Source organism: Poeciliopsis prolifica, unplaced genomic scaffold (assembly GCF_027474105.1).
Source record: "Poeciliopsis prolifica strain line A6 unplaced genomic scaffold, Auburn_PproV2 SCAFFOLD059, whole genome shotgun sequence".
NCBI classification, from domain to species: Eukaryota; Metazoa; Chordata; class Actinopteri; order Cyprinodontiformes; family Poeciliidae; genus Poeciliopsis; species Poeciliopsis prolifica.
Genome location: NW_026562434.1, coordinates 2287477 through 2312263, shown reverse-complemented (window position 1 = coordinate 2312263; position 24787 = coordinate 2287477). Strand labels below are relative to the sequence as shown.

Below are 24787 nucleotides of genomic sequence, written 5' to 3'. Positions count from 1 at the left end.
AGTGATTCCATCTGCCACCACAAGAGAGCAGCGTTGCGCCATGTTCCAGGGAACAGCTCATTTTTTTCGTTCTGTTATTTGACACAAAGTGACTGACTAGTGTAAAGTTGTGGTCACATTTTTCCTGTATCATCCATCCATCCACCCATCCATCCATCATCCATTCATCCATCCATCATCCATCCATCATCCATCCATCCATCCATCCATCCATCCATCCATCGTCATCCATTCATCCATCCATCCATCCATCGTCCATCCATTCATCCATCCATCCATCCATCGTCCATCCATTCATCCATCCATCCGTCGCCTCTGATGCTGTCGTATTTCCTCTGACTGCATGGAAAGGTGTCGGGACGGTTTTCCAGAACCAGCAGCTGAAACCCGATGACCCATTCAGTTCTGTTCATCCGGAAAGATGAAGAGGCTGCAGGCGGATCTGGAGGAGGAAGGGAGCTTCACTCCCAAACTGACCTCTGACCTTCTGCAGGAAAACATTTGACTCGTGTAGAGCCCTGTAAAAAACGTTACTGGTACAAATTAAACTTTCTTCACCTTATTTATTAGTTATCACAACAAAAAATATATATTTTTAAATTTAGCTACAAACTAAATGTCAATTAAATGTTTAGTTTGAAACTGTGAAAAATAATCCCATTTATTTTTCTAATGTGAGGCTAAATTATTCAAATTATCGCTGTTAATTTTTGCCGGCTTGCCTTTACAAACGGGACTTCAGAGTTCTTACTGTTTACACTTAAACTAAACTCCCAGGATGAACTAAACTTAGTTCAAAACATATTCATGTGTTAGAATGGCCTAGTCAAAGCCTAAATTTTCAAGAATTGAAACCAGTGTCTATTCTTCATCCAGTTTGACTGAGCAATTGTTATTTTTGCTTTTGCACTGCAACTGGACCAAAGAGTGGTCAAAATCACGCCACACTTTTAAGATTTTTTATTCTTTCGTCAAAATGTTGAAAACATTTATTTTTCCTTCCAGTTACATTTACGTAACTCTTTGTGTTGGTCTTTTGGCGCAACCAGGCCGCCAGGGGGTGATTTAACTGGACTTTTTTACTTTTATAAACTGATTTTATTTAATTTAGTTCTATTTATTTGTTTACTTGCGCACTGTAAAGACAATGGCTGTTTAATGTTTATCAAACATTTTGGATTCTTGAGACGTCAGCAGAAGTTTGCCATCTGATCTGGTAAATACTTCTTATCTGTAGAGCGCAGTGAGCGCGCAGTGGCTCGGACGGCGCCGCCGTGTATTTTTTACAGTGTGTGACGTGTGCAGGGGGCCGAGCAGAACCAGGCTCTGATTTAACTTACAGTCATCCGGCTGTGAGTTATCACTCTGGGAGAGGCCGTCACTGTGAGGACCGCGCTGCGCTGCGCTGGGAAATACTACAGCTTCACTCACCGTGGATTTACGCAGCGGGGACGCATGGCACAGCCGCGCTCACGCCACCGGGCGACGACTTTACTGAGTTGGTGCCACTTGTGAAGGCGCGCGCGGGTCGAGTTCGGGGTCTTTATGGTGCGGGGTGACTGAGGGGAACCTCTCCAAGCTGTGCGCACTGAGATGGGGCGCAGAGCCGCGACGGGCTGCTGCCTGCTGGCCGCGCTCTGCCTCCTCCGCGGCTGCTGGAGCGACATCACGGTGGCGGTGATGCTGCCGGACAACTACAGCATGTACGCGTGGGCTCTGCCGCGCGTGCTGCCGGCCATCCTCATGGCGAAGGAGGATCTGCACGGGAAGCACAACCTGCTGCTCGGCCACGACATCAACATCCTGAACTACAGCACGCAGGACCCCGCCGCGGCTCGTGCGCAGAGAGCCGCGCGCAGGTGCTGGCCGTGGACGCGAAGCTCTACGTGCGCCCGGACGTCTTCTTCGGACCCGGATGCGTGTACCCGCTGGCCTCCGTGGCGCGGTTCGCGTCCCACTGGAAGCTGCCGCTGATCACCGCGGGCGGCCCCGCGTACGGGTTCGACGCGCGGGAGGAGTACCGGACCATCGTGCGCAGCGGGCCTACCACCACCAAGATCGGGGACTTCATCAACGCGCTGCACACGCAGTTCAACTGGACGACGCGCGCCGTGGTGATCTTCTACGACCAGCGGCAGGACGACCGGCCGCACTACTTCCTGTCCGAGGGGATCTACCTGAACCTGAAGCATGAGATCAACGTGACGGTGGAGGCGCGGCCGTACCAGAAGGAGCAGGACCACAAGGAGCTGGTCGGCTTCATGAAGGAGAGCGGCCGGAGTAAGAACCATCCATGTTCACTGGAAATCATTCATAACCGATTAATCGGATCAATGCGTTAATGTCCTCAACTAATTTGGTCACGATTCATCTACAGACTCTTAAAAAGGCATTACACCAAAACTGTACAAACATTTAGGATTTAACACAAATAACTTTAAACGATTAATCAATCTATTTTTCAAATAATTGTCAACTAATTCAGTAATCAATTAATCGTTAACTCCAATATGCAGACTCTCAAATGGCAAATTGCTGAAAGACCAACATACAAAGTGCTGTAATTATGGCAAAACTGTACAAAAAATTAAACATTTTGCATTAAGCACAAAAACATTCTTTATTTGTAAATATGTTGTTCCCAGAACTCCTCAAGTGACAGTTTTAGCTTCACCTAAAACAAATCTTTTAAGCAACTGTTGCTGTCCAATTTTCATTGATTAATCCAGACATACTTACCATGTATTGATAAGTCAAGCATAAAAGCTGAGCTGTTGATTTCAAAAGTATTTTTTAGCTGCAGATGCGTCCTTTGCTACAAATAATGAAATTATGAATCAGTTTATCCATTCTAGGGTTGAAATGTTTAATAAAATTAATGATTAATTGTGATTAAGTCATTATTCAAACAATTGTCAACAAATTTAGTAATTGATTAACCATCAATTTGAGCATACAAACTCTAAAAGACCAATTGTTCAGAACAGTAATTATGCCATATTGTATAAAAATATATACATTTTGTATTAAGTTAAGTTTATTTTTATAACGTATTTCAGCAATAATCATAAAAACAACACTTAGTCGTCAATTATGAAACAAGACATGACATCATCAAAGTCATCAAGCAAATACAAGTCAAATATGTTGATTCCAGTTCCTACAAATCAACTGCAGCTCTAAACATGTCAGCCTTGATTTAAAGGAGCTCAGCGTTTCAGCTGATTTGCAGTTCTCTGGGAGTTTGTTCCAGATTTGAGAAGCTATGAAGACACTACTGTCTAGTGGTTAATGCGTCTAAATATTAACGTATCGATGAGTTTCTCTACATCCTTTCATCCTGGCTTCAGGTGACAGAAGGCTGGCTTTATAACTGTCTTTATGAAGCTCTGAAGGTTCAGATCAGAGTTCATCACTGACTCATCTCTAAGTCTAAAGATAAAAACTTCAGTTTTGTTTCTGTTCTGCTGGAGAAAGTTATGGCTCCTTCACACATTGAATTAAAAATGTTTCGTGTTTGTAAATCGATTCAACTCAGAACTTTTCCGAACGGCGGCTTTAGAAAAAAAAATCTCCACACACCTTTTGCTATCTAATGATTAATTTGTTAATTAAAATGTAACTTTTTGAATTCTAGGCAATAAAATGTTTATTTGAATCTTTTAATGTATTTGTAATATTGTATTAAGTGGTTAAATGTAAAATACCCAACAATTGATCAATCGATTAATCACCTGAATTGTCGATTAATCGGTTACTAAAATAATCATTAGTTACAGGCTTAATCCATCCGTCCGTCCGTCTATTTGTCCATCCATCCATCCATCCATCCATAAATCCATAAATCCATCCATCCATCCATCCATCCATCCATCCATCCATCCATCCATCCATCCATCCATCCATCCATCCATCCATCCATAAATCCATCCATCCATCCATCCATCCATCCATCCATCCATCCATCCATCCATCCATCCATCCATCCATCCATCCATCCATCCATCCATCCATCCATCCATCCATCCATCCATCCATCCATCCATCCATCCATCCATCCATCCATCCATCCATCCATCCATCTCTAGTTCTTTCATCTCTGGCCCGTTTCCTAAATGCTGATGTAAATTAATTCGTCTTTGACTCTCCAGGTCAGAATCAGGTTTTTCCAGGCGGTCAGGACTCGGTCCGGTGGGAAGCCTGTTTTTTCCAGGGTTATTACTCAGGAATGTCTTCAGGCTGTGCTGCTGCTGCTGCTGCGGGTTTAGCGCCAGTGGAGGATCGCCACATGGGAATGAGAAGCTGTCATTAAATCTGTTCCCTGACAGCCAAAAACAAGCCGCATGTTGTTCACATTCGAACAAAGAACATGGAGACCGTGAGCAGATTTGCTGATATTTAATTAATCTGGAAAACAAAACAAAATCCCTTCAACTTGCTTACAACTGGTGCTGTTCCAACAGCAATTTATGGGTAATTTTTTATCAATATTTCATGACAGATCACCACAAAGTGAGGCTGGAATGATTAATTGTGATTAATCGATTATCAAAAATAATCATCGGCTAATTTAGCAATCAATTAATCATTAACTGGAGTAACAAAAACAAGAAAAACATTTTCTTCAAAGTTCACCACTACAAGGAGTGTCAAATCTCCATAACAACCATTCAACGCTAAGAAATCCAGGAGTGTTAATGTGGCCTAGTCAAAGTCCAGACTCAAATCCAGTTGAAAAGAATTAAAAAGTTGTGTTCCCAGCTGCTCTCCACTCAATGTGGCTGAGTTTGATCTATTTTGAAAAGAAGGATGGACTAAACACTAAAAATACTAGGGCTGAAATGATTAATCAGATTAACTGCGATTAATTAATTATCAAAATAATCGTCAGCTAATTTAGTAAACAATTAATAATTAACTATACAGAATCAAAGAAGGCCATTTGTTGAAACAAAAACAAGATTTTTATACAATTGAAAGACGCAAATAAATAATTCAGTTATTTTTCTAAATAAGAAAATAAACATTTTATTGCAAAATGTGAATCTGAACCTGGTGAATTTTTCAGTTATACCATCTGAGGAGTTTTAGATAAAACATATTTACAGATGTAAATATTTTTGTTCAATTTTGGCTTAATTATTCCAGTGAACATGTTTTTTTCACCAACGAACCTGTTGAAGTTGGAATATTCCAGTTAATGATGAATTGTTTCTAAATTAATTGAAGATTATTTGAATGATCAATTAATCACAGTTAATTTGATTAATCGTTTGAGCCCTTTGGAAGAGTTCATGTTTAAGTTAGTGATTGCTCAAGTCTTGTATCTGCAAAACAAATCCAAATTCAACACCCAGTTAACGATTAATCAATAACGAAATGAGGAGACAATTATCTCAATAATTGATTAATCGCAATTCATTGTGATTAATCATGTTTAATCATGATTAATCATCAATTAATCACAATTAGTCATGTTTTCAATCATAGCGGAGTGAATTTAAAAGGATTCATGTCATGAATTTAGCTCAGTTTGTTTGTGTATTTCCTAACAGAAACGTCAGAGCAACCTTTGCAGGAATATTTATGTTTTTGCTGCGACGATTTGTCTTGGAAAGCTCGAGGAGCGAAGATGTGCCGCTGACAGCTCAGAAAACACTCGGGCCGCGGCTGTTTTTGGAAAGCTGGCCACAGATGATATGTTTGGACTGATTATATCCCGTTTGAATTCAATCCGATAAGGGGAATGTTTGCTCAGTCACCTGTTTATATTAGGAGTTCATGGTTTTTTGTTGTTGTTTTATAACGTTTTTATATTTTCACTGGTTCTTGTAGTCAGTGGTAGTTCGTAGAGGTCTTGTGGACACGTGAATCTCATGATGCAGGAAACATCTGGAGGGAATCACTGTTCACTTCAGAGCAGAATGTGCTCCCAAATAGTAAATACTGCCGCATTTCCGTAAAGTAATTCCTGGGAGACTTTATCTGTTGGTTGAACAACACGGACGAAATCAAAAGGAGATTCTGACCTCCCTCGTTCAGGAACTGGGGGCAGGAGGTCATGTGAGCTAATGGCTTTGCCAGGGCTTGTCAGGGCTTGTCCGGCCTCACCACTGGGCTCACTCTTCACACCAGAAACATCCCGCAGGCGGTTGGGGTTACTCCACAAGAAAAGGGAGGAAAAGTGAAGGTTTCAGTGGGAAAACAAACAACAGCGAACATTTAAAGACTCTGCTCATATTGTGTTTGTTTCCCTCTTTAAAGAGGCAAATAAAGTATTGTGAGCAGGATTGAAACAAAGGGACTCCTGGTTAACGAAATGGGCAAAATGGCTCTCCACTCAGGGCGCTCTTCAATCCGGGGGGCAGCACAAGAAATCAAACAACAAAATCTGGTTATTAAATGATCACTGACTTTTCTATTGGTGTCCCTCTGCACAGTATTTATGAGTGTTTGAATTTTTGTGTTCCTTCATTATTACTCAACAGGGTTTGCCATACTCAGTTCATTGGTATTGCTTTAAATGTCTTTCCGTATAAGTTCATTTATTTATTCTTATGTTTTTCTCTTTGTTCGCCAAGGTTAATGATAATGATACTTAATTTCTCTCCCCAAACATAAAATAGTTGAATTATTTAATTTATAAGTAATATTATATTTAATAGAGATGCGCCAGAAAAATATATTTTTACAGAAACTGATGTTTATTAAAATGTACAGTATTTTTTTAATGACAAACGTCTAATTTTGAGAGTTGAAAGACAATCTAAAACATTAATAAGGCCTTAAATATATTTTTACATATATAATGGTTAAATAAATGAAATTAATTAGTTTCATTATTATTATTACTCAAATTTGATATTAGTAATTAAAATATCTTAAATTTCAACTCTTGTTTGCCCACATTGATATTATCTATTCGTAATATAAAGTGCTGTCAAAGAAAAGAGTGAGAATAGAAAGTATTTTTTCAAAGGAGCACCAATAAAAATAAAAAAGCTGCAGAATCTCTTCTAAGAGCTGTAAAAACCACAGCAGGCTGCAGATTCCTCCCTTTCTGTCCAGTTTGTTCTGTGCATTAGTGGTTTGCAGCTCACAGTGGGAGACAAAGAGTCACGGCTCAGGCTCACCTCGTTATAATCACTGAAATCCTGCATAACCTGCACGCTGTTTTTACACATCCAGTTTGTAAATCGCGGAGTTTCTCATGTTCTCACAGAGAAACCTCCTCAGGTTAGACGTAATCTGCCTCGTCTGGAGGGAAAAACAGAAAATCTGCAGAAATCCTTGGAACATAAATCAGTGTGACTTGATTCCGGCTAATCTGGATGATGATTATCTGTGTCTGAGTCTGTTTAGTGTCTCTGTCTGACCAAGAACTGATGAGGGAGCGCTACGTAAATAAACAGACGTTACAACAGGAACAAATGGGTGTTAATTCATTCTGAGGTAAACTCAAGTAGCAGGTTTAGCAAATCAAGGCTGAATGGAAACTTGGAGCGGTAACAGTGATGATAGTCATGACCATGATGGGGTCGTTTCCCTCAGTAGGAACCGAACGGCGCCACGGGGCCGAGCCGCTTCGCTGGTTGCTTTTATTTACACTGAAGGTTTTTGCTTTTTGTTCAGTTTTTGCTTTCAAACAAGCTGAACTTTTTTAATTAGAGGAGATTCATTATGCAAAATGTATGTTGTCCATGTTTTTCTGCTTCTCTTTGGGTTTCAATCACTTCTAAAAACAACCTAAGTGCTTAAAAAACACATAGCTTTTGTTGTTTTTTTATGTTGTTTTTTTGTTAAGACACATCCAATATGCACTCTGTCGTTACCTAGCAACTCCAGTGAAATTCTGCTTGTTACTTAGCAACGCCAGTGGAGCTTCCAGTATATTTGGTCAGCTGGTTTTTCCGCTGTATGCTCTGTGCAATGGCTGCTGGAAAAGACAAGTGTTTTGATATTGACTTACCTTCCAGAAACTACTTGCTGTATTCTTGTTGGTTGTGCAGGAGGCTCCCCTTCTGCTTTTCAAACATGTATGGTTGTACAATTGCCCATCTGTTTGCAGCCATTTTTACGTGCGAGTGTAAATGTTACGTTGGGGGTGTGGAGAGGAGCAGATGATTTGGATTTAAGGTGAGAAGATGCTGTAAAACAGCTAAACTCTCATTGTCTAAGAGTAATTTTGTTACAAAAAAATGCAATGAACAGGTTTTGTATAGGCCATAGAGCTATCCTAACCTCTTCATGGAAGCGTATTAGTCTCTACAGGAATGTCAGAGCACCCTCAGGGACGATGTATGCAGGAGGATTAGCATTTAAATAGGATAATAAATTAAGTACAGTCTTACTTTAACTGCAAGATATCCAAAAGACTTGAAAAAACCTGAAGATGTCTCAGTTTCAAAAGTCAGATTTTCACATTTTTCTTGAAAATTTCTGAGTTTTTCAACAGAAATTTACTCCTTTTTCCTGTTTTTGTTGGTGAATCCCCCACAACATTCTTTTTATTCTAGGTAAACCTGAAAAATATCCAGAATAATTCAGGTTTGGTTGACATTTACTGACTAAATGTTTTCTCTCTCTTCTTGCTTCTCTCCATGAAATTCTTCCCCATCAGCAGCTTTCTGTCAACTCTGTATTTTGTTACATGAGGCAACCCAACTCCACAGACCTGGGACACTTATTTGCCTCTGACATGATCAATGAAGTCTGACGTAATGCGGTATTAATAGAAACAAACAGCAGCGTGTTTATCGTTATAAAATAAACTGTTATTCAATTGTCATCGCTTCAGAATACCTCCAGATGTTCTCAAGGTCCTTGACAATGTTTGAGAGAGCAGCGTGAGTGAAAATGTGAAAATTTAAAAGGTACATTTTAGAGCTTATGATCTGCAGACACAGGCAGTTAAACTTTTTACCGCTAACGTTTAATTAGCAGGAGAAACTCCAACCAACGGACAAGCAGTGAAAGAAAAACAATACTTGTTACTGATAACTTCCTGCTGATTCTGAGAATCGTTCTGCATGATTAAAGTCCGTTTCTGACGCTGAGGCCATGTGAGGACATTAACTTTCACAAATCTGTTGGCATTTCTCAGAAAATGAAGGACGCTTTCAGTGGAACAGGGCTGTTCTCTGGGATCCATCTTGATAGTAACCCAGAAGGAAGGTGGGTCAGACTCCCATGTAATGATTTTGTAATTCTTGGTAATGCGATGCTGGGAACCTGTGGGTCTTTTTTAAATTGTGAACCAAAACTTTACAGTTCTCAGAACTAGTGAGGAGAATGACAGTCCCAGAAGTTGTTAAATAAACTTGATTTTATTGGGATTTTATGTGATGAATCAACATATTCAGCCTTCTGTGAATCCATAATTCCCAGTAGCAGCTTTTATTGCAAATATACGAGCAAGTCTTTGGAGGTTAGATGTTTACTAGATTCTCATTTGGACTGTAACTTGGCAAAATCCACTTTTCTAGCTCTTAAATACATTTTGTTGGATAGTCAGAGTCCCAACAAATACACAAAAATTGAATTAAGTTTCTCCCGATCAACGTTGGACATTAACTATTACTACTACTCATTTACAATATACATAATTGTATATGTGCCATCTGCTTATGCTAGCTGTTAGCTCCTGGAGGACATAACCGTACTGCCTGTTTAGTACAATATCAATTAATAAATATTTAGTTTGTAGAATAGTATTATTTCATACATTGTTTAGCTTTATTTTTGACTTGTTTGTTTTGGGAATTCCACGACAGAAAGGCGTTCAATGACGTTCTTGGCGCTAGCGTTAGCTAACTGGCAGTTGTAATTGTTCTTTGAAGGTTTTATTAGGGCTTCAGCTAATGTTTATTTTAGTAATGATTAATCGGTCATTCTCATAATTAATCGTATGAACAATGTCTCATTCCACAGATTTTCATTTTTGCTGATTAAGCCTTTTTATACAGTGTTGTAAATAAAAAAATAATTCATTTTGAAATAAGTAATTAAACATTTTGTAGCCTGAATTGCAATACCAAAGCATTTCTTTAGTAAATCTGAATCAGATGAAGATAAAACTATATCACTTTAGGAGCTTTGGCTAAACTATATTTACAGATGAAGGTTTTTAAAATATTTTTTTTAATCTTAAATTCAAAATGGATGTTTCTTGTACAGTTTTGGCATATTTACTGCTCTGAATGTTTTTTGTTCCACAAAATAACATTTTTTGAATCTGTACACTAAATTAAAATAGTTAAATATTATTTCAATAATCAATTAATCACAATTAATTTGATTAATCCTTTCAGCCCTACTCAAGTATTCATAGATTTTAGCTGATTGAAAACCCTGGGAAATCCGACCTGAACTTTCTTCAACATGTTTTCTGTTTTCTTTATAAATTTTGCTGACTTTGTGAGATTTTTCTTCTATAAAAGCTACATTTGTTTGTGGAAACTGACTGGGGTGGATTTTATTTAGTGGTTTAATATAGACCGGCCAGAAACGAGTTCAGTACTTTCCATTTGTGTGATTTGTCGCTTTTCTCTTTTCTGTTTTGCTACCAAAAACTGGATTGTAAAAGTCTTCAGTTTGGTGTTTTGGTTTCAACTAGCCTCTTTTTTTTGTTTTTGAAGGACTGTTTTGTATTCAGAGACTTCAATATTAATTTTATTTGTTGTTTTAATAATTAAGAATGTTTAAATATTTCACAGTTCCAGTGTTAAATGTTCATTAGAATTTAAAGTTAATTGATATTTTAGAATGAGTTTTTGCATGATTTTGCCATTACTTCTAAATGGTCTCAAACAATAATATTATTGTTTATTGCGACAACTTCTGTGACTATTCATCGTCCAGGAAAATTGGTTACTATTACAGTAACCCATCAAATAATTTTTCTTCCTCTTTACAGCCATGTGTTTGAGTTTGTAAGTTGACAAGTTGTGCCAAACGCCAAAGGAGTTTGAATAATGCGAGTGAAATGCGAATAGGTTAAAATTAGCAACTGGTGTTGGATGTTTTACGCAAAGTGAAAGGCTGAAACATGGGAGAACATTTCTTCAGGTGGGTTTGGGTGTTGTTTCTGGGTCGTGTCCAGGCGGCGGGAACTCCTGGCATGGCGAACCGTGCTGGAAGAGCTGAGCGTTAAGAGCGGCAGCAGCTCATGAGGAAACGTCTGCTAACCAGGCAGTCGGGCTTCCAGCTGGCAGCAGCAGAGGCTCCAACATGAGCGGGAAGGAAAGCTGGTTTCTCTGTGTGACTCAGCAGGGTGTGGGGGGAGAAGACAGCTTCCACCGCCGGGATGGAAACACGATTCAGGCCGATTCTCACTGCTGAGAGCGAGAGGATGGATGGATGGACAGATAGATGGGTGGACTTCCTGAGAAATCCATCCATACATCCATCATATTCATTATCATTTAATATTCTGAAGGATTTTTCTGTCCAGTTCTGATTCTCAATGCATAAAGTTCAGATAATCTGGTTGAATCTCAATGACCCTTTTTATAAATTCTAATTTCATCTTTTTATCAGAATCAGACGGCATTGAAAATCAGGGCGACTCTCAAAGCTTGTCATCAAAAGCTAGAGCTAATTTCATTACAATAAGTGAACATGAAAGCTTTTGTCATTCTGCCAGAGAGAAAATGACTCCTGGGTTCACATAAGAAAAGAAAAACACACAGTGAAAAATAAAGGAGCAGACGCTGGATGTCTGCTTATTCATGGTAGTTTTTATTCCATGTAATTGTGATAAGATCATTTTCAAAGGATTGGGTTTTAATTAGTTAAAGTTTAAAAGATCTCTGGTTGGGATGCTGTTTGTGTGGCTCTCTACCCAGGATGCCTTTCTATGAAGGGGCAGCGCCTCCTCCTCAACCTGAATCTCACTTTGTGTCTTTTCTGACTTGTCTGGTTGGTTTGCTTCAGACTTTAATAAATAAATGAGTAAATCTCAGTTTCTTTCGCAGATTTAGATTTTGGTGACTCTGATTGACCTGAAATTAGAGACGTTTGGTCTCATTTGACCTCAGATGAAAAGATAAAGATGTTTCTTATGCCAACTTCTGGTTTAAATTATCAAGGATTCATTTTAGGATGGATCACACAAGCTCTATTTAGTGCTTTAATCAAATTCTAGTTCATTTATCTAGAAAGTTTGGTTCGTTTGGGGGAGTTTGAACTCGTAATTGGACCAAAAATGCAAACTCTGGTCCGCCTACAAACCTCGGTCCTGGTTTTATTGAAGTGAACTCTGAACATCAAGCGGACCTGAGAGTGATCTAAAACTAGGAAGTGGGCTACAGCATAGGGCATTCTGGGTAAATGAAACCATACAAACACGCTAGGCTAGTGCTAGCAGTAGAAACAGTTTGTGGTATTTTACCAAAGATAGAAGAATCTGACTCCTTTTTTGTTTACATTTTGTGAAGTAGAAAGTTGTGCTCAGTGTCTTCCTCATAGGTTTTCCTGTTGTTTCCTTCAGTGGTTCTTGGTGCAGCACCCCTACAGGCGAGGAGGGGAACAGCCTTTTTAATTAGTTTTGTTTGTTTAACTCAAACTAATTTTGTTACATTTTCAGCACTGAAATTGTAACAAATGTTGTAACTTTGGTGCCAGTTGCACTGGATCTACCAGATTCTTGAGTCTAACTTCAGGACAGTGGAGAAAAGACGACTCATTCACGACCCTCTAACTGTGCATTATTTTGTTTTCCTTCCAGCTAATTTTCTCTTTTCCTCCTGCAGTTATCTACATCTGCGGGCCGCTGGAGTCCTTCATGAGCATCATGAAGCTGTTCCAGGAAGACACTCCAGACCCAGAGAACTACGCCATCTTCTACCTGGACGTCTTCGGCGAGAGCTTGACCGACCGCAAGCCGTGGCAGAAGGCGAACTTTGACTGGGCCAATGCCGTCAAGGTCTTCAAGGTACAGACAGAAAGCATTTCCTTTCACTGCCGTTTGTTTGAAAGCTTGGAGAATGAAAAACACTTCTCTGTTCGTGACAGATGTGTTAAAGACGCTCCTTAACGAGCGCAGCGGACGCTGCCAAATAGTCTCCCGGGCAGAAGACGTCGTCACGATTCAGGGAGTTGAATTCCTGCGTGACATTAATGAAAGAGTAGACATGTTTTTACAGGAAGCTCCACAAATTAGCACCATGTGAAATAAGACACCACAGAAGATGCTCCCCTAATTTATTTCCCTGAATGCCATGCAGACATGTCTTATTAATATTCTCTTCATTTTTTCAGATGAGATTGTTGTAGCACATCCACTCACTGCTGTTCGACTATATGGTTTTGCAGCTGCTTGGGCAATTTCTCCCATTGGGTTGTACATTTTTTTTCCCATTTTGCCACATTAGAACCACAAACTTTAATGCATTTTCATTGGATTTTAGGTGATAAACCAACACACCGTAATGCATATTGTAAATTAAATGTTTTTCAAACAAATATTTGAAAATTATAGCATACTTTGTCTTTTAGCTCCTTTATTCTGGTCTCGCTTCCAGCTAATTTTTATTCCAACCAATTCTTTCAGAATCAGTCAAGCTCAGCCAGATGAAATGCATACATTTTTGTATCATGTTTTGTATAATTTTCAACTAGATTTTTGTCTGAGCTTTGACTAGGCCTTTCTAAAGCCTGCTAAACCATCCAACTGTATCTTTTGCTGCATGTTTAGGGTGATTGTCCAGCTGGAGGATGAACCTTCACCCCAGTTTCATGTCTTCTTCAGCCTCTAGCAGGTTCTCTGTCCCCACAGCATGATGCTGCCACCACCTTGTTTCAGATTTTTGTAGTTTTTAGCAATTGGACTCATTATTAAACTTTAAACAGTAACTAAAATCAACTTTTTTTTGAAGATGAATGGCACAAAGTGGTCTTTAAAGGAGCTATCTTTACATTTTTGTACAAATTGACATGTTTGTTTAATTCTGCCTAAAATTGTTTTAGTGCTGCCCTCTTTGGGTTGAACATGGGCTACTGCAGTTGAATTTTCCCATTGGTTACAAGTTTGGTTGTATCACCACAATGCACTACTTTATGTTGGTTTATAAAGTTTGTGATTCTTACTCCAACAGGTAAACTCTCCAGCAGGTCCCCACCATCTGTTAGCGTGATCGATTTGGAGACAGCTAAACGTCCGGCTAACTGGACTCTGAGGATTATACAATGTTGCTGGGCTTCAGTTTTGTCAGTACAAAACTAGTTTTCTGGGTCACAGCAGATCCAAAGGGTTCACTGAACTGAACAGACAATTAAAATCTCACAATGCCAACTACTGTCTGAGCTAAACAATGCTTCAATTGTGCTGAAACCCCATTAGTGCGTTTTCTGTCAGGCGGCGGTTTCCTGCTGTTTAATTGCTAGCTAACGTGCAGGAGCAGACAGGAGTCAGTTTGGAGAATCCGGAGAGGAATTGTATTATTATTTTACTAACAGTCACTGAAATCTGTAGCAATTTATTTATTTGATATTGAAAATATCAACATATTTCTGTAAACTAGTTGCATTATGTCAAAGCGCTCTAGCTAGCATGCTAACTATTAACTATTAACATGGGCAGCTTTTGTCTATCAGGGATGCTCAAAGTGTGGCCTGTGGGCCATTTGTGGTAAATGGTAAAAATCTGGCCAACAAAACCAAAACAGTTTTAGAGCCAAAAAATGTGGAAATTTGAAATTTGATTTTATTTTTTTTTTGTAATAAGGCAGCAACCTGAATCCCTTTTTTATATTTTGTATTATTAGAAAAACATGGCCGCATCATAACCCCATTATGAATGAATATAATTGAATTAATTGACTTTTATTTCTTGATGTGTTTGGAGAGGAAACTGAACTGTTTTAACCTACTTCAAAATAAGAGAAGGAATATGAACTTTTAACTACTTGAAGAGTTTTTAATAGTCTAAAACCAAAACTTTAACAGAGATAATGATCTTTAGTCAACTGAAAGTTTGCAAAACATAAAAATTTATCTGGTGAGATTAAATTAGAGGAAGCTAAGTGCTCTAAGCATGTCAAAAGTTAGCAGAAAATACTATTTATTTAATAATTCTGGTGTTAAAACACTAATTATTCATTATTTAATATTTATTTGTGATCAATAACATATTTTTGAATAGAATTTAATTAATGCACTAAATTAACAGTTAGCTACACCATTAGCTGAAGTGACTGTATTTTTTTGGTGCAATTTTTTAATTGTTTAGTTGGCATTTGAAATCAGTGCAGCGTTTTTGAATTGAGTTGAATTAACGCCTTAATTTTGAGCATTTTTAGAAATAAAATTACAGCGACATTAGCTTCGTTGTTAGCGTGTTGACAGAAGTGTTTTTGTCACTGATGATGGGGAATTAATTGGTGCATAAGAAGTTTTAATACCTGACCAACAGTCACATGTTGTTTCCAAAAAGCAAAAATTACTAATTTCATAATTTTCTAATACTTGGGTTTCGTTTACTTTCAGCAAAATCCTGAAATATTAACACACTTCACCAGATTTGGATCTAAGAGTTTTATATGAAGCACAATATAAATATGTATATTTTTTTGGGACGCCCCAGAATCTGAGCCCTGGGCGTCTGCCACATCCATCCAACCTACAGTTCTTCTTCTGTAATCCACCCTGTAAAAAAAACATGCTATTTTACACTTTTCTATGTTTTTTCGTTCATTTTTATTGTTGTTTTCGGGGTTGCCCCAGCAGGATAATGAGTCACCTCTAATTAGTGGAAAGATATGCGATCTCGGGTCGCAGCATGAATGTTTTTCTTTCAGTTGAAGAATCGGTGCCAGTTACCAACTCTGGCTAAAAATATTTACAACAACATTCAGCTGAACTACAAGAAAAGTCTTGTTAAGCAGACGTTAACTTAAAATGTAACCGTGAAGGAAAACGATGCTTCCAGACACTTTCCCTGTGTATCTATGGTGTTGTTGTCAAACAATCAGCAGGTCTTTCTCTGCCTGGATTTGCTGGTGGGTTCTTGCTGTGGCAACACGGTGTTTTTTTGCTGCAGTAATTGCTTGTGGAAGTTTGAGGCGAGGTTTTAATCACTGTTGTGACACGAGATATGATTCCCCAGCTTCTTAAGTAGAAAGCAACGCTGACAGACTTTATTAAAAACGCCCCAGGGTTCTGTTTTTGGACCGCGGGTATTTAATGTTTCACGGTTTTTATCACGTAACAACAGCAAACTTTAAGGTGTTTCATGTGTAATATTATAACTCAATCAATCACATTATAGGTTAAAATCAGCTCAAGATTATGTTTTTACATATTTTATTGACATTTATGGTTTCAGTTGTGTGTGTTTTTATTATTTTTGGTCATTTTGTTTTCTTGGATATTTAAGATACATTTACTTGAGTAACTTTTCTGAAACTTCTAGGAGTGTTTTTACTACGCTTTACTTGTTAGTTTTACTTGAGTAATTTTATTGTAAACTATTTCTACACTTGAGTAAAATTTCTGGATTTTCTTCCCACTGACTGAAAAACAAACATGTTTTAACCAAAGCACAGATACACACCTGCAGTTTTTATTAAACTTTCATACGTTTTATATTTAAAGAAACTGATTTGGAAACATTTTATTTGTCTTGATTTTTTTTTTTGTTACTTATATGAATTATCATTTTCCTCCTTAAAACACCAAAATATCCACATAATTTTATATTTTGGTCCATCTGATGTAATTTTTAGATTTTAAGTGATTTGATCAGTTACTCAGCACTTTTATGTTGAAGTAGCTCTACTCTTTCTTGAATACAGCTTTTGAGTGCTTTTTCCACGTCTGGTTGGAAATGAACCCAAACGTTTCTCTTCTGATCCATCGTCTTCTCCGTTTTGTGCTTCCTGCAGTCCGTTTTCATCATCACGTACCACAACCCAGAGAATCCAGAATACCTGGACTTCCAGAGGAGGCTCCATGCCAGAGCTCAGAGGGATTTTGGTGTTCATTTGGAGCCATCATTAGTAAGTATTAAACTGCTGTGAGTTCTAGGTTGCACAACAGCCTCTTTAATTTTTTATGGGATAATCAGACGGACAAAACATCCCACTGTGCAGAGTAATTGCTTGAACTTAATGAGGAATGAGGTTTACAGTTCTGTTCGCAGTTACTGTAGTCAGTTTATGTGTGAGAGCGTAAAAAAAAAGCAGCATTTTGTTTCGATTCTGCAGAGTAAATGCAGTTTTGCTGCTGCAGAAACTCTTGTTCTCGTTGGTTTGAGTAACGCCTGTTGTTGCAGATGGACTACATTGCTGGCAGTTTCTATGACGGCTTTCTGCTGTACGCCATGGCGCTGGAGGACACGCTGGCGGATGGCGGCGCGCAGAACGACGGCATCAACATCACCATGAGGACGCAGAACCGCCGATTCTGGGGTGACCCGTTTCTACCAAGAACCTGTTCATTTAATCTGAAACAAATGGCTGATTTGTAGAGCTGCAGCTGACGATTGCTGTAATAATCGATTATACTAATGACGAATCAATTATTCTGATGATTAATCAAAAAAGAAAAATGGCACATTCTGCAGATTTCCTTATTTGTCCATTTAAACCTTTTTTATACAATATGAGAAATACAAGAGAAGATGGAAAAAAGCAAATGATTAAATTTTTGTTTTAAATAAGAAAAATATTGTAACCAACACAGTAAATCTGAACTTGGTGAAGGTACAATGTTGTTTTCTTTCTTTTTTTAGAATTCCGTTTTTTTTCTCAGAATTTTTAATTTCTTTTTCATTTTCTTTCAAATTTAGATTTAGTTTTTTAGATTTAGTTTTTTTGTTTGAATTTTTATTTCTTTTCTTCAGAATTTTACTTGTTTTCCCCTATTTTTAATCTCACAAGTCTTGAGTTTTTTAGTCTGAATCTGAACTTTTTCTTAGAATTTTGTCTGTTTTCTCAGAATTGTGACTTAGAAAAAAAAATATATTCTCCTTTCGGTGGCCCAATCCTCTTCCGTACTGAGACACATTTATAGACAAATACAAAACACTTCGCTACTTTGTACAGTTTTGGCTTAATAACTGCTCTGAATATGTTTCTTTTCACCAAATTGCCATTTTTTAATCTGTATACTCCTGTTTTATATGCAGGACCTGAATTATAAATCTCAGCAAACTAAGATCACATGCTCAGTAGTTTATTTGGAAACAAAAACAAATGTTTACTGTAGTTCTTTGTTCATTTTTGTCTTTCTAAATAAGTTTTAAATCACCAGTTTACAGTTTGTCTCGTTTGTTTGAATGGATTCTTGTTTTTACTTTTTTGTTTCCTGTTTTCAAATGACTTCACACAAGAAAACATGCCTTGACCCCTGAAACATCAACATATGTTTTAACCTTTGATGTGAATCTACTGTTAAATAAGCAGCTGATGAACGTTCTGTTGTTGAACCAGGCCAAATGTTTGGTTCTACTAAATACCGAAGCAAAGTATCTCATTTAAATCTGCAGCTTTCTTACAGTGATTACAGCCATATTGCACATTTTTACAAATCACCTCAATCCAAAGTGTTTTCATGCGTGATGAGTGTTATGGTGTATCATACTTAGAGAGGCCAAACATTGTTGAGCTTAAAATGGCTAATTATGGTTGTTTTTCCATGGCGTAATTCGGCCAAAAGCCTTTAAAAATACCAAACAGTCATACAGAAAATGGCATTAATGCTGCTTATTTTTCTGTCTTAGGAATCACCGGACTCGTGACCATAGACGACAAAAATGCAAGAAACATAGATGTGGACCTTTGGTCGATGACCAACCAGGAGACGGGAGAGTTTGGGGTGAGTCCAGGTTTAGAGTCTCAGGAAGTTTTAACATTTTAGCATCCGGGTGTTTTACTTTGCTCTGATGTTTTGGGAACATCAGGAACAAAACTTTCCTTTCTTTGACAAAACTTTGACATTTTCTGAATTCTGACTGTAATCTCAGAAATCTGCCTTTTTTCATAAAATTGGATTTTTTTTATTCTCAGAAATACAATTTTGAAATTTCTCAGAGCTGAAAAATTTTCTCAGGATTCTGACTAATCTGGCAATCCTGACTTTTTTTCTCAGATTTCTCACATTTCCTCAGAATTCTGACTTTTTTCTCACAATTTTGAAATTTCTCAGACTTTAATGTCAAAATTCAGAGATTTTTTTCCCTTGGATTTCTGACTTTTTCTGAGAGTTTTTGACAAGTTTTGGCTAAAAAGTTGCTTTTTTCTTAAATGCTAAATGTATATATTTTTTATTATAGTTTTGGCCAAATAGTGCTCTGAATATATAGTTTTTTCACCAAATGTCTTTTTTTCGTCTAATTGATGACTCAAGTAGCTGCAGATTATTTCAGTAATCAATTTGATTAATCATAATTAATCGTTTCAGTCCTACAGAAGAGTTTATGTTTAAATCAGCGGCTGCAAAACAAACCTTTTTCTGCAGATATTCTGTTTATTTTGTGCTGCACATCACAGTTAAACGTCTTTACTTTGGTCTCCTCTTTCCCAGCATGAGTCTCGTTTCAGTCTTTTTATAGCAAAATGTGTTAAAATTAATATTGTTTGAGTTTCTTTTCTTAACGTTAATCTCATTCAGCTTTGCACAATCCGACCTCTGGGTGAACTTCCTCCTTGTCTGGTTGCCAGAGACAGACACTGTACACCATTACACTGATAATTTATCGTGAAAATGCTGTTAAGGAGATAAAAAGACTCTTCACAGCTGGTGTTTGAAAGATTCAACAGTTCCAAACCAAACGTTACTGTAAACATTTCTCTGTTTGGCTTCCAGAGACCATCTTCAAAATATTTCGTTACCTTATATGGCGTGCTGCAGTTTTTATGACTTTCCTCTTTATGTCAACATGCACAAAATGTATCTCAACCTAAAAATAAAACAAGATTTTATTATTAAGTTAAATGTCGATTATTAATTATTTCCATTATAAATGTGGCCAAAACTTTGTCAATGCTCTACTAATGTTGGAAAAACACAATTTTGCAATTGTGGCGTTTCTATTAAGTATGAAATTAAAATCACATTTGAACAAGTTTGTTCACACAATAAGTAATTTAAAAAAGATGGCGCGCTTTTTCTTTGTTTGGTGTGGGGAATCGCTTTTTTCAAAAAGGTTTTTTTTTTACACAGTGCAGCGTGAGAGAGAACCTCAGTCGCTGAAAACGTAACAAACGTTGCCACTTTGGTCTCAAAAGGAACCAAGTTTTCCCAACTATCAGATGTGAAAACACCCCGATGCTAACGCTAGCCTCCATTTTGTGTGCCGGCAGGTCGTGGCGTACTTCAACGGAAGCAGCAAAGAAATAATTTGGTCGCAGACGGAGAAGATCCACTGGCCCTGCGGTGGACCGCCGCTGGACAATCCGCCGTGTGTGTTTTCCACAGACGACCCTTCCTGCAACGATGGTATGGTGTGATGAATGGACTGTTAGGAAATTGACGCACGCAACTGACTTTTAATCATTTTTCCCACTTTATTTGTACATAAAACTGTAGGGAATGCTAATGCTTCATTTTATCTGTAGGAAGCTTAAAACTGGTTTTGGTTTTAGAAAAAGTTATTTTATCCACATTTTTTCTTTTCTTTTCACCTAATTGAAAGTATTTAATTGTGTCAAGAAACAAACCACTAACACACAGAAAGGGTTTGCTAATAAAACCATATAAAATCTACTAATTGGCTTGTAATTATTTTCTATAACATGGTGTCACAATTCAAAATGTTGAAACCATAAAAAGAAGTTGTGACTATTTACATAAATGTGATTTTGTTGTTTTTGTTTAACAAATGAGCAAAAACTGTTTTCCATGTTGTCATAATGGGGTATTTGTGTGTATAATTTTGAGAAAAGAGATTAATTTGAGACAATTGGGTGACAATAAGACTTCAACAGAAAAAAATCAAGCCTTCAATTTAGTTTTTGAGAACTGAATTATCCCCGAAATTTATTTTAAAGGTTCAAAACTAGAGATTACATTTTCTCTCTTGTTCCTTTTTTTCCCTGCATCTTTTAAGAAATTGGCCCTAATCTTCTTCCGTACATCAAGACTTATGGCCATTGCAGTATTTTCTAATCTCTGCTCAGCATGGACAGGGTTGTTTCAGATTGTGTGTGTGTGTGCGTGTGTGTGTGTGTGTGTGTGTGTGTGTGTGTGCGTGTGTGTGTGTGTGTGTGTGTGTGTGTGTGTGTGTGTGTGTGCGTGCGTGTGTGTGTGTGTGTGTGTGTGTGTGTGTCACTGTTTTCCACTGCGGCGGTGTGTTGCAGATGGTTTCTTGCTGTACAGGCCGGTAAACCGAATCTGTGTGTGAAAATTCTCCGTTTTATTGCGGCCACATTGTGAACTCCACCTAAATTCTGCACATATTTAACCTGCTGAAATATGTAGATCATAATCTTAAAATCCACAGTCGGCTTCAGATGGCAGTAAATTAAGACAGTAAGATGGGGTGGGAAAAAAAAAAGAAAAGATTTTCCATAATTATGGCTATCGGGTTGTGCAGTGATTTACTGCGGGACTTAATTAGGGTTTTAAATGCGCATCAGGGATGTGAAATGGTTGTGCTGTTTGGTGGTTTGACAGACGGCTGCAGCGGCGCAGCTGTGATTTTTCTCAGCACACATATTTCTCCCAGAGTTCTAAGAAACCATCCTGGCCATCTGCTGCACATATGAGGCCGTGACGCTGTTATCCTGCTTGTTTCCAGGTCAGCTCCCCGTTCTGGGCATCGTCGCTGTCGGTTCTGGATTAGCGCTCATCATCTTCGGGATCTCCAGTTTTCTCATTTACAGGTGAGTTCGACGGCTCTAATGCTGGCTTAAAACTTTCTTTTCTTTCCTGCGACTGATTTAGTGCAGTTTTATAGAAGAGTTTGTTTGAGGCGGGTGTGTGTTTATGTAACGCAGCTCAGCAGGTGACTTTGCAAAATGCGGAGATGAGGTTTGCCTAAGCTGCCAGGTGAGCTCATAGGCTGGCCCCCTAAAAGCTGCCACTCTCACTTAATGATCATTTACATGTTTTAAAAGCTCATTTCTGTCTCTTGGGGTTAAAAATAAAACTCTGCTTGTTTGAGAAACATGGAGACTGAAAAGCATTTGTCTTTAAAGGGGAACTGTTGCGCAAAATTCACATTTTGCTCATTTTTGTACTTCCATTTGGGTTTCTAAAACACATAAGTTAATCTTTTTTGGTATCTGGAAAAAAATCATTTTCAAGTGTAGCAACTGCAGAGAAGCCCAGCCTGTTACCTAGCCACCCAGCTCCTTTGGTCAGCTGGTTTTGCCACTGTACAATGGCTGCTGGAAAAGACAAGAGTTTTGTTGTTGACCTGCCATTCAGAAACCACTGACTGCATTCTTGTTGGTTGTGCAGGAGGCTCCACTTCTGGTTTTCGAAGATGTACTGTTGTATAGCTGCACGTCTGTTTGAATCCATTTTCACGTGTGAATATAAACGTTGAGTTGGCGGCAGCAGATCATTCGGATTTAAAGTGACAAGACGCCCTAAAACAGCTAAACAGGGGTAGAGCTGAGCAAACTGAAATCTCATTATTTAAATCAATTTGTGCAAAACTTGATGAACATGGTTTGTAGCCCAAAGAATCACCCTGACCTGATCAAAGAAGCATAATAGATCATCTTTAAAGGTAAAATGTCTAACTTTAATCATTAGATATATTATGCCTTAAAACTCAAACAGGCTTTTCAGCTTCGCTATCGGTCGGATTTTAATTTATAAAATGTTACAACTTGGAATTATGTTGCATTATGCAAAAATAAAATCAGTGAAATGAAACCTTATCTTGCATATTTTTTCTACACCTTTCAGTTAATTTAATTTATTTTCTTTCTTTTTAAATACAGATAGAATTAAAAGCAGAGGTTTTGTTAAAACTTCCAACAGATCTGGAAAGTAGCTCCTCTGTTCCCGTCTCCGTGGCTAACAGTTAAACGTATGAACTGATCTCATGATTAAAATTTTTATATTTTTTATTTATATATTTTATTTAGATTTTATAAATCAGATTACTAATATTACAGATTATCAGGGTTGGCCACTGCTAACTAAAATATCAGCTGTGCTAACCCTAATGCACAAATCATAAACATTAGTTTTGCTGATGCTAAACCGCTATGCTAATAAGATAGCTAGCAGAAGCTAAAGCTCTAACTTGTCTCCCTGAAAGACTACAATGTTTGAGAACCAGTTTGATTTTGACATTTTTATTTACGTGTCACATATTTCCCTTAGATATTGTGTTTAATGTTTATGTTGTTTTCTGCTGTTTGTTTATTTTGTTCCTGTTTGTTTTTTTTATTTAAATAGTTATTTAAGAGAAAGTGAGGAGAGGAAATGGATCTTCCCTCTTCAAAATAAAAGCATGAATATAAACATCTAACTACTTAAATAATTATTAACGGTTGACCAAAGTTTTAACACATGTCAAACTTCACTCAACTGAAAGTTCATAAAATAATCAAGTAAATTAGGGCTTTAAAATTGATCTGGAAAATTAATTTATGGGATGCTAAGTGTGCAAAAGGTTTTAAAAGCTAGCTAAAGTGCTAAATGAAAAGTTAGCTCCGCTATTAGCTAACTGGAGAATATTAAATGGAGGTTAGATGCTAACTGCTCATCGCTACTTGTCATAACCACATTTAAAAAGACAAAAACAAACTGAGTGCTTCAGGAATCACAGAATTTAAGCTAGCTGGTTAAATTTAAGCTTTTGTACCCGACTTCACTGACCTGCAGACTGCAATTAGTTTTATGCAGGTTAAATTTAGAAATGATTGTGTCCTGAACGTTAAGTGATTATGGTGTTGAGCTAAGTGTTTAACTAGCGGCTGCCGCCCCCGAGCTGTTCAGTTTTATGTGTGTGTTAAAGGAGAAATAAAAGCTTGTCTAATGGTTTTAACTTTCTGCTGAACATTCAGCTGTAAAAACAACGGAAACAAAATAGGTTCAGTGTCCCAAGTGGCACCGTCTACATCTTTATGTCGTAGCATTAAGCCTTATTTAATTACACCCTCAGTAAATCATGCATGCTCCAGGTAATTAAACTCCTGGAAGGGATTTATAACCACTGGGGTTAATGTCATGGGTAATATCTGCAAACAGGGAAGGAAATTAGTTTTTTTCTTCTTTTGTTGCTTTTTCTGTATTAGACGGTTTTACTCTGAGCTTATAACTTACGCACCACTGCACAGCTAACAAATCACACCGGTAATCTGATTACTTATCCAATACTGACCATTAACACAAACAAGTGTTAATCACCAGCCAATCAGAATGGATTTTGATCAGAGGAGCGTCGGAGGAAAGATGGAGGAGCAGCTGTCCACGCGAGGTAATTCCACTAAACATAAATCTGACTTAATTGCCCCCCCCAAAAAACAAGTCATGAAATAACTAACATTTAATTTGATCCAGAGAGTGTGCTTAACTCTCAGTCAATTAGCTCTTTCTTCTTTTTTCTCCTCTCTTCAGCTCACAGTTCAGCAAGCGCTTCAAGGTTTCCAAACTAGGTAATTTTCCTGAATGCTTGTCTGGTAAGTTTTACTCTCTTGGCGTCCTTTCAAAATTCTTGTAACCGGCGCCAAAAAATATATTGTCCCCCTTTTAATTTCTTCTGTTTTCACTTCTTTTTAGTCACTTTTAAATTTTTTACATCATCCAATGAAGACAGTTATGAGTGTTGATGCAGAAAACTGTTTTCTAATGAGGATTTTATTAATTAATCGGGAGGAAAAAA

General features: G+C 37.7%; 1 protein-coding gene across 1 annotated transcript in view; it reads left to right on the top strand.

The window, feature by feature from the left end:
* Window positions 1-1365: 1365 nt before the first annotated feature.
* The window catches only part of LOC129379582 (atrial natriuretic peptide receptor 2-like), a 53796-nt gene continuing 30374 nt past the window's right edge, over window positions 1366-24787 (top strand). Inside the window, 8 exon segments of the mRNA XM_055060402.1 lie at window positions 1366-1830; window positions 1833-2280; window positions 12753-12934; window positions 16884-16997; window positions 17273-17408; window positions 18722-18816; window positions 20304-20439; window positions 21740-21824. Of these exon segments, the coding sequence (XP_054916377.1) occupies window positions 1594-1830; window positions 1833-2280; window positions 12753-12934; window positions 16884-16997; window positions 17273-17408; window positions 18722-18816; window positions 20304-20439; window positions 21740-21824 (1433 nt within the window). The 5' untranslated portion in view covers window positions 1366-1593.